At 38.2% G+C, this 10,704-nt stretch overlaps 1 protein-coding gene across 2 annotated transcripts; it reads left to right on the top strand.

The window, feature by feature from the left end:
• Positions 1-719: 719 nt before the first annotated feature.
• ccdc92ba (coiled-coil domain containing 92Ba) lies at positions 720-9,971 on the top strand. Of its 2 annotated transcripts, none has more exons than XM_058799021.1 (4): positions 720-1,169; positions 2,390-2,522; positions 3,612-3,659; positions 7,769-9,971. In XM_058799021.1, exons 1-4 carry the CDS (start codon positions 1,158-1,160, stop codon positions 8,458-8,460), a joined length of 885 nt encoding a protein of 294 aa, XP_058655004.1. In that variant the 5' UTR covers positions 720-1,157; the 3' UTR covers positions 8,461-9,971. The 2 variants fall into 2 exon arrangements, with proteins under 2 accessions (XP_058655004.1, XP_058655005.1); XM_058799022.1 differs by lacking the exon at positions 720-1,169 and adding an exon at positions 2,082-2,296.
• Positions 9,972-10,704: the final 733 nt, after the last annotated feature.

Below are 10,704 nucleotides of genomic sequence, written 5' to 3'. Positions count from 1 at the left end.
CCTAATTGAACTATGGCCAAATCCTGGTTTAACCTAAACCCTGTCTGTGAAACCGGCCCTAAACAACTTTAATGTATATATTCTTGTTTTATTTGTTTGATTATTTATTTGTGGGTTTGTGGGGGTGGGGGGTGGGGGGTGGGGGGGGGGGGGTGGTCGATCAAGTAGCCTAATATATTTTAGACAAAAATTGGCGACTTAGTCTATATTTAGGTTTTTGCTAAATAACCCAAAGCGTCAATCCCTGCAAGTTATCAGACAGCGCACAGACTAAAAAAACTGGTCATTTTCAAATGTAGTGGACTTGACTACAGAAGAATAAATAATAAAAGAAAGAAAGAAAAAGTACATTTTAAAATGAGGGCTTATAGGGAGCCATTCCAGGCATTCTGGCACAAGAAAAACCACCAAACACTCCCTGCTCCAAATAAACTCCACTCCGATTTCACTCCGTATTGCTTATGTACAGTAGCCTAGGCTCTAAAAATGCATATAACCTACTATATAACAACAAACAACAAAAATAAAAGAATTCAATATGCATATTCTCGGTCAGTTAACAGAGAACAGTCCATATGCTAATTAAATATTCTTGGAACGCCGCTCGGCCAATCAAATTCGAGGACTGGAACTAAACGTATAATTCAGCTGTACTTTTCAGCTTAGTTTAGTTAGAGATTTTTAATACGTTATGCGCCTTTTAGCTTTTAGCACTGCAAAGAACCGCTGGAGCTGCACGTATGAAGTGGAGAGACCCTCGCTGTTTTCTCCATCAGTTGCATTACTGCGCTGGTGCTGAAGGAGCCGCTTCCTGCTGTCTGTCATCGCGAGGATGAGGACGATGCCCAGCAGACGCAGGACGCACGAGCGCGGATCACTTTAATCGATCGTGACATTGTGGGATACAGCGACTGTACGTTGGCCAAGATAACGAAAGACTGAAATTGCGTCTTTTTCGCGAAACCTCTGCCGTTATTCTGGGGCAGATCCGTCTTTAAGTCTCCCTTTGAGATGTGTATTGATCTTTTTTAAAGATGTCGTCATCCTATATGTTCATGGGTCGGTTCTTTGAAGGACAGAGATGTGGAAGTGAAGGAACACGTTCAATCTCTTCATTATAACGCCTCGTCTGTTGGATACTAATATAAGCCGCGCTAATGGAAAATACGGTGAGTGTTGGGTAATATTATGCGCAGTGCTATCAAAGGCTTTTATGGCCGTGTTGTATGGGAAAGAGTGACTAATCAGGAGCTTATTTACACTGAAATATTTTACAGTGGGATGTAGTAGTATTACATAATGTGTCTGCGAGCATAAATTGTTTCTAATAACATCTGTGGGTGTTTATAATAAGCATAAAAACGCTCAGAAGTTTCGTTTGTGTCACTTAAGATCAAGTAAAAACCAAATGCTCAAATTATCAATAAAAAATAATTCAAAATGATACTGTAAACATTATAAATGTGTTTAACAACCAAATAACTGGTTTTATTCAAGTCGAAAATTTTATTGTTATTCACGACAAGTAATTTTTAAGGGGTCTGATCAAGGTAGAAGAGAAAAAAATATAGTTTATTTATTTTTTTATTAAGGTGCATTTTTCTTTTATCTTTGACGTACTTGCATTTAAAGCAAGTAAATTCTCAAACGAGTAATTCTGTTACCTATAATATGAAATTAGCATCAACTCACAGTTTATGTGACCAATTGTGTAACTGACTTAGGCCTAGAATAATATTGTAGGATTCTTGTGATATAATATTAGAGACTGCAATATAAATAAATAAATATTTTTTTTGCACAACATTTTGACATTTTTGTCACTTTTGTTGGTATTATGTCCCAAGCCCCCATTAATTTGCTGACCCTAGTGTATATTTCAGCAGAACTGCTGCTAAAATTCATGGGGACCGGAATAAAACTACGGGAGCCCAGTGAGTAGGCTCTACTGCAGGACAGTGATTTCCAATCCTAATCCTAATCAAACACACCTGATTCAACTCATCAGTTCATTAGTAAAGACTCCAAGACCTCAAATATAAGTGTCTCATAAGCAAGACATCAAAAGCGTGCCGTGTTGGTGGCTCTTCAGGACCAGGATTGGGAACCACTGACCTTAGTGGGCCCCTCTTATTACAGGGCCTTGTTCAACATTCTCATTTGAATGTGTTGTAATACAACACAAAATATCTTACCAAAATATTTTATAATGGACTCCAGGTTTTCCATTTCCTCACTGATGAGAGCAATCATGGAGCGAGAGAAAACATAGATGCTCTGATATAAATAGAGAAATGTGAAACTCTTGGAATGCTGGAAATTTACATTAGAGAACTGGAATTTATTGTTATATAGGCTACTGTAAGTATCCCTGTTTCGTTTGTTAAAGGGGTCACCGGTGGTCTCACTGGAGCGGCAGGTGGAGAGTGTGGAGAGGAGCATTGTGTTCCTTAGACAGGAGCAGCTGTCTCTGCTGCATGGACTACATCTGGAGATCCTGTCCCTCCAGAAACGCTGTACAGGTCTGTGTCATAACCATTCCCACAGTACAGCCACCTGCATTGTTTTTGAGTTGTTCTACACACATGAAACAACATGCATAATTGAATTGAGCAACATTTCATCTATCATAAATCACAACTAATTCGATGTCGTTCCAAAAATAAGGTTGGCACACAATCTAATTGAGTTGCCGTGCCCTAGATGCACAGATCCTGTGCAGAGAAGAGCAGGGTTACGTTGCTCTCTTTGATGGCACAGCATAGGCTGCACAGAGAGAACCACGGGTCAATAGCTTCCTGTCAGCGCAGGGTTTGTGTTTTCCCTCTAAGTAATATAGGACACGGCCTTTCTACCTGAACATTGCTGGAAATGTGCTGAGCCAGCTAGGGCAGAAAAACCAGCACACTGCATATTCATCTTTTTGCTCTTCTGTCCTGTAGAGCAACAAATCATGCTAGTTTAAAGCCTTCTCGGTATCTACAACACAGGAAATCAGTTTTTCTTTTGCAACCCCTTGATATATATTTATACCATTAAAATAGTTGTGGTCAGTAAGATTTTTTTAAAAGTCATTCAACATTTATTCTGTGATAAATACGGTAAAAATAGTAATATTGTAGAATATTACAATTTAAAACAACTGTTATCAATTTTCATATATTTTCAAAAGTAATAGATTCGTGTGATAGATTTAATTATAGATTTTTGTGGAAACCATGATATTTTTTTCATGATTCTGTGATGAATAGAAAATTCTAAAGAATAGCATAACTTTTTTTGTAACATTTGTAAATGTATTTACTGTAAGTTTTGATCAATTTGAATGCATCATTGCTTCTGAATGGTAGGGTAAATTATATTGTTTAATTAAAATGAATTATTATTGCCTTATTTTACTACTTATTGCTTTTACTTCCATAATCTGACGCATGTCCAAATGAAATGTAAAATGTAGGGTGGGACATTTTATGCACTAAACAATTAATTGAATCATATAAATGCAAAATCGATACTAATTTAGGACATATGGCATGATCTATAATTCAAAATGTTTTAATAAAGAAAAAAAAAAAAGCGTAGAAATAACAGTGTCTGTCTATTACTTACAGAACTGACACAGGAACTCAACATGAAGCCCCCAGGCAGGAATGAAGCAGGTGAGCTCTGTTTCCTTCCAAAAAATGTTGTTTAATGTATTTGTGAGCAGAGTTTTTGTATTTTTAGCACGGGTGTTCAATTGTACACAGCAACAACAGCAGTAGGTCTATTTAACACAACAGCATCTAGTATCTAGGTTATATGCAGGTAGATATTGATATTTGTTACTAGATCATATTTGAAAGACCTTGGCAAGCATGAATACATCATAGTGACTCTGATAATAAATACAATTATCCACTCGACGCATCGTTTTGTTGTTACAATTCCATATCATCTTCTAAATTCAAGTGATTAGATTTGAGGCAAATGTATTTTAAATTACTGTGTCTTATGATTGTGATAATTTATCTAAAAAGCAAACCAATCGCACATTAAGAGGCCACTTGTTGTTAAGCAGTAGCCGACTTCTATCCATACTGCAGGTCATCCCTCTCTCCTCCAGCCCGACGCAGCCTCATCCTCCCACAAATTGATCCTGCCTGCGTTTTCCTTTGCTCTTGCTGCACAGTCCCAGTGGGGGTGTCCAATTACAGCTTGTTTTTTTGCTGAGACAAAGTTGGGCAAGGAGACAGAGAGGAATAGCACAAGAAAACTGAGAATAGATAGATTTTTAAATTATAAAGTTTTAAAATCTATTTGTGTGAATGACTAATCATGTAATCAGTTAACACAAACGTTAACGTTTTTAAAAATGTTCAAAAATCATCAATGTTCAATTAATATCAATCAAATTGCAGTTGGGTTGTTTTGAACAAAAAAATACAGCTAACTAACACAATAAACATGATAACAATAAAAAACATGATTTATGAAAATGTAATAAAAACAGAGTTGTCTGTTTTTGCAAAAACTCTTCATATATTTTTTTGAAAACTTTTTGAATTTGAAGATCAGGGTAAATTTAACTTATTTTGTCTTCTGGGAAACCTGTAACTATCTTCTGTAGCCTCTGAAGGGCAGTACTAAATGAAAGAAATATGATATTTAGGCAAAATAAGAAAAATGTACACATCTCCATTCTGTTCAAAAGTTTTCACCCCCCTGGAGCATCAGTGAGCATTTGAACCATCTGTAATAGTTGCATATGAGTCCCTCAGTTGTCCTCAGTGTGAAAAGATGGATCTCAAAACCATACAGTCATTGTTGGAAAGAGTTCAAATACACAAAAATGCTGGAAAACCAAATAATTTGTGGGACCTGAAGGATTTTTCTGAAGAACAAGCAGTTTAACTGTTCAGGACAAACAAGGGACTCATGAACAACCATCACTAAACAAAAACACAGCTGTGGATCATTCAGGTTAGAACACAGAATTAAGAATCAAGGGGATGTAAACTTTTGAACGGGGTCGTTTTTTATAAATTCAACTATTTTCTCTTGTGGACTATATGTAAACATATTTTATGTGAAATATCTTATTCAGGTCAATACATGTTATTGTTTGTTTATTTTGTATGACCCCTCTTACTTTGGTAAAATAATTGTGCAGATTCTGAAAGGGGTAAACTTTTGATCTCAACTGTGTGTGTATATATATATTTATATACATGTATAGAAGACCTATATAGAATCCAATATTCCGCAACACAACTGTTTTCAACATTGATAATAGTAAGGATCATATGACTGAAAAACTGTAACAGCTGCTGAAAATTCAGCTTTACCTTCACAGGAATAAATACTGTTTTACTGTCTTCTGTACTGCAAACAAAGCTGTTATAAGTAAAATGGCCTACTTGGTGGTTAGCGTGATATTTCTTTTCTACAACAGTTCAATTAACAAGAAGTTAATAATGTGTATACTTATATTTAAGACCCATTATTACCAATATTTTATGTATTTGTGCTCTGTCAGCAAAGATAATTCCAAACAAATGTATAATAAAACCTTTACATCGCTGAGGAACACATATGTAGCACATGTGTTCCTGAATAATTATCATGTTGATTAAATAATTCAATTATTAACTCATATCGGCACCTACTGACGTAACTGTGTAACCTGCAGCCATTAAAAAATAAACACTAACAAGCGGAAAAGTGAAAGATTTAATGCTGAAATAAAATAAAATTTTTATTTCCAACGAACAGGAAAAATAAACTGCTGAAGTAACTGTGTGTCGTGTCAAAAATAGAAACAGGGCGTGTCAACTGATGCTGTGTCGTGACTAGCAAAGCCTGCTTACAATGTAATACTTGAATGATTATTTATCTGAGATCAAACATCAGCATGTTTTGGATGTGTTAGTTTAGACTTCAAAGAAGCCCAAAGGAGCAAACGCTGTTTGATGAAGGAAATGATTTCATAATTTACAAGCATATTGCGTGCACAATGTGAGCATTAAATGAACAATCCTCATCTTTTCTTGATGTCTATCGCTTCTAATCTGCACAAATGCCTTTGTCAACTGATTGTTGTCGACATCTCAGTTTCATTACACATTCTATTAAAAGAGTCAGAGGCAGCAAAGAGTGAACTCAATGAGGAACAGTGGAGAGATCAGATTTAGGGATCGGATAACACAGCATTTTCTATAGTCTCATTATGAGCTCATCTCAGTCTGGACACATGGGGTGGACTGATAGGCTGGCTGTGAATTCAAGACATTCTGGGCAAACTGATAGATTAGTGTTGCAACAAAATTTAAAAAGCGAGTGAGACGGAAATGAGGGAAAGATGTTGAGCTCACAGCAGCAGGTCATCAGGTTCATGTGGATCAGGTGTAGAACGTCTGACACAGATTCCGCTAACTCCTTTTCAGTCTACTTAGCCTGTCATTTATCTGAAAGACATTGCATTAATGTGAGTGTAAAGACGCTTTCAACTGGAAAATACATGTTTTATCCTTCATTTGTTTGATTTTAGTTAAATGACATGTTATATGGCAGCTGCTCTTCCATACTTGCATCTAATTCTAAAGCACTTTTTCTTACTCATAATTTACATAATGTCAGATATGTGGAATTTACCGTAATATGAGAGTGATTTAAGATTTGTTAATAGTGCAGTATATCTCTACATTTATTCATTTAGCACACACGATTTTCCAAAGTCAGTTTCTAATGAGAATTTTTGCTGTGTGCCAGCGATTTACTTCACATTTGCTCTATGCTTTGTGGGCACGGTAGTCAAGCATGCTCAGGGAGGTCTTGTCCTAGACATTTAATGTGTCTGATAACCCTGAACAGATGGCACACCCTGCCAGAAGCCAGACCAGAGTTGAGATTAGTTGATTTGGATTTACTCGGTGAGTCTGTAATCCTTGGGCACAGAAGAGCCTTTTGTCTACTTTCCTTTCCCACATCCAATTACCTTTTAGATCGCGGATCAGTTCGAAATTTGCTTTCACGGCTAAATCTGATTTTATACGGAGGGGATTGTACATATTAGTCATTCCTGTTTCATGTCACAAGGTGGATCATACATGACATGTTGAGACACAAACACTCATTTGTACAGTAGGAGAGTGTGGTGTTTAGCTTCTGGGTCTTCACTTTCTCTGGTTTATGTAAAACATGACTCTAGATGTGAATTACAGGGGGGTTTGATCCCCCTGCTTAAGGCTTGAACCCACCAAACAAGGTCAAAAATTGAAAAGAGTTTTTGAAAGTACATATACCAGATATAGATATACTACAATGTATTATCAATACAATATAATAAGTTTTTATTCAAAATGTCTTTAAGATTGTCTGTTGGGCTTCCAAAGATAATTTAAAGGGATAGTTCACCCAATAATGAGAATTTGATGTTTATTTGCTTACCCCCAGGGCATCCAAGATGTAGGTGACTTTGTTTCTTCAGTAGAACACAAACGAAGATTTTTAACTCAAACCGTTGCATTCTGTCAGTCATATAATGCCCGTCAATGGGCACACAATCTTTGAGAGAGAAATAAACATGCACACACAAATCCAAATTAAACCTTGCGGCTTGTGACGATACACTGATGTCCTAATACACAAAACGATCGGTTTGTGCGAGAAACTGAACAGTATTTATATAATTTTTTTACCTGAACTTGAAACAATCATGCCATGATTATCATTTCAGACTGAATCTAGTTTTATTACAACAAATGTTTCTGTTCTATATGTATTCCAGAGGTGAAAGAGGAAGAGGAGCAGCTGGAAGCTCGTTGCCGGGAGGTGGAGGAGCATCTGCAGGAGCAGCAACAGATCCAGAGTGATGTGCGATGGGAGATGAGTCAGAAGTCGGTCCTGGTGGGTGCTCTCCGCGCCAGTCTGAAGGAAAAGGAGCGCCGTTTCCTGGAGGAATTAAAACACCGCAGCCACAGGACCACTGCGCTCAACACCGAGCTGCAGAAGCAGACGGAGGTGGCTGCATACCTGTCCTTCCAGCTGCATTCAGCCAAGCAGAAACTCCAGCAGCAGAAGCAGCAGCAACGCAGGAGGCCGGCCCAGGCCGGTGCGGACAAGCCTCCTGTCCACCCTTCGCCTCAGGCCAGTGCCAGCAGCCCGACCACCATCAAACCCAAACGACGGAGCTCAAGCCGGCCCTCCTCGAATCTCCGCACCGAACGTGCCAGGGAGTGTGTGCCACGCGAGAGGGTGACGGGCCCCGAAGAGCCGATGGCCATGCCTGACCCCGCCCTCTTCCTCTACCCCTACAGACACAGATCCCGGCTCCGCCCACCACACAGACACACCCTGCAGGAAGCAGAGGGGGAGGAGTCAGAGGAGCTTGATCAGGGAGCTTCAGTAAGCAGATTGGCAACAACAGTAGCTAAAGCCACTGCGACCACTGCATCCACCACAGAGAACAATGCTGAATGAGCGTTTCTTTTACAGTTCGACCTGCTTGTTTTTATGATCTCTAAACCTGAATTGCACCTTGAGCCCCTTGGGAGAACCTTTGCATTATGACAGTGACAGAAACGTTTATATTTGCAATACGGTTTGCTTTTTTTTACAGTTTGCACATGCGGTGATTGTTAGACCGAGGAGAGATTTTTGCTTACGTTCTTGTTGAACCAAAATCGACTCGTGTTTATGTTGCTGTAAGGCATTTTTGTAATCAAAAATTACCCTGAGGGCCTCGATACACGAACATGAAGTGCTCCATAAGGCCTGTTTTATGCATCCTGCATCTGCAGTGTGTAGTTTTTTCACTGGCTGTATTAACAGGTTATAGCATTCACACTGACATTTGTGCTGCCCTTACATCAACTGCTGTTCTTTTCATATTATACTACGTCTGTCTTCGCTGATGAAGTTGCAGACAGGTGTAGAAAGGTAGATATTTAAAGTAGCAATGAAATGAAAGTAGCGACTGCTATTTTCTTCTGTATTGTGATGTACACCGAAGTGTAACAGGTTATTGAAATAGCCATCGGCTGTTGATGATATTTTGGGATGTGGCTATTGCACTCAAAATGAATGCTAACTTGCTATCAGTCTTGGAGGGATGGAATTTAAGTGGACTAAATGATTGGGGAAGTCCTGCATAAGTCACCACAGAGAAGCCAGTCATTTTCACTGGAAGAAAAATGGCACAAGGAAAGAAAATCATGCAAAATTATTCACACAAACATGCATTTACCAAAAAACAGGATCAATTTTCATATCATGATGAATTTAACGTATACTTATTCTTCTTAATATCTCTTGGTAGGTTTAGGGGTGTGGGGTAGGTGCGCATATGTACGCTAAAATGTGTATTATACGCACGCCACCAATGTGCATAACTGCGTGTTATATGCACGTCAAACACGTGCATGTCATATGCACGCCAAAGTCAGTTTCTAAAAAAACCCCCAAAAAAACAAAAAACAAATCATGCTATTGATACGCATTTTTAGTGCAGTATCACATATTCTTTGCCTTTTCTCTTTATTCTGCTCTCATAATAACAACTGAGCTGAATTTTATTAATCAGTATCAAAGAAAATGTGATATTGAATCAAAATATTTGACCAGCTTATACAGAAATCTCTCATTTTTCTTCTTAAAGAGAGTGCTGTAAATGTTTACATCGACTTAATTTCAGCTTCTGTTAGTGGATCGTGAAGAAAGGAAAGGCTAGAATGCATTTTGAATGGTCCCGATGTATTAAATTCGGTAAATGACAGAGATGTTTTAGTTAACGCATCCTATCATGTAGTAATAAAGTGTTGATTTGCATTTTGTGAGTATAAGAACGATCGGAACCCTGATCGCACCATCAAGATGCATTTGAGTGTAAATGCAATTCGGTTAAAATCCGCATATGAACCACCTTCATGCCAGATCCCACAGCACAAAAATCTATTTATTTATTTATTAGCATTATAGGCATTGATGGATTTCACCCCTCAATTCTATAAAAGATGTCTGTCATGTATGTTCAGTAAATCTGAATCAGAACATCTACACTTCAAAGGTGTTTGGCTTTCATGCAAATTGCCATTTGGATGTAAATGCAGTCACCTCTTCATTTAAAGTAATAATTCCTAATTACACTTCCAATACCCATATTAAACATTTTAGCCTTTATTAAAAGGAAAATGCAATGTAGTAACCCAGAAATCACTTTATTTAGAGCTGCCGAAGCGCTGCCAGTGTGAAAGCGTGTCCCTGCTGTTTACTTGCTGCAGACACAGGATGTGCGAAACAGGCTGAAGTCAGTGTCCTTGTGAACTTGTTACTGCTGAGTCTTTGTTCAGCTGGGTTTTTTTAATCTGTATGCCCTTGTTGTGGAATAGCTCATCTCAGATATTTCTGAATGATCAGGTTGTCTGTCTGGTGTCACCACAAGTGCACTCTCTCAGCCCTCCAGATGCTATGGGGATTTTATCCCCCAAATACTGCTTCAGTCAGACAGATAAATCCTGTGTGAATGAGATCTATACAGCCTGAATCATTTGCTTAAGTGCTTTATCTGGTGTATAGTGTGTTTATATGTGGGCTTGTTGATTAGAAGAGAGTGGGCTCAAGGGTCAGCGCACCATTGTTCTGCCATCATTAAATGAGCCAGTGATGCCCGAAGGACTGATTAGCTCATGCTGCTTATGCTGTAATGTTTTAGTCTGATGTTGCAGA

The sequence above is a fragment of the Onychostoma macrolepis genome, chromosome 15 (assembly GCF_012432095.1).
Source record: "Onychostoma macrolepis isolate SWU-2019 chromosome 15, ASM1243209v1, whole genome shotgun sequence".
Taxonomy (NCBI): Eukaryota; Metazoa; Chordata; class Actinopteri; order Cypriniformes; family Cyprinidae; genus Onychostoma; species Onychostoma macrolepis.
The sequence above is the reverse complement of the archived record's forward strand: the minus strand, read 5'-3'. Positions and strand labels throughout refer to the sequence as shown.

Bases quoted from the DNA above. Each gene is read 5' to 3' on its own strand.
- ccdc92ba (XM_058799021.1), top strand. The intron at 2,523-3,611 runs GTCTGTGTCATA...TATTACTTACAG, and splicing joins CCTCCAGAAACGCTGTACAG to AACTGACACAGGAACTCAAC. The intron at 3,660-7,768 runs GTGAGCTCTGTT...TATGTATTCCAG, and splicing joins CCCAGGCAGGAATGAAGCAG to AGGTGAAAGAGGAAGAGGAG.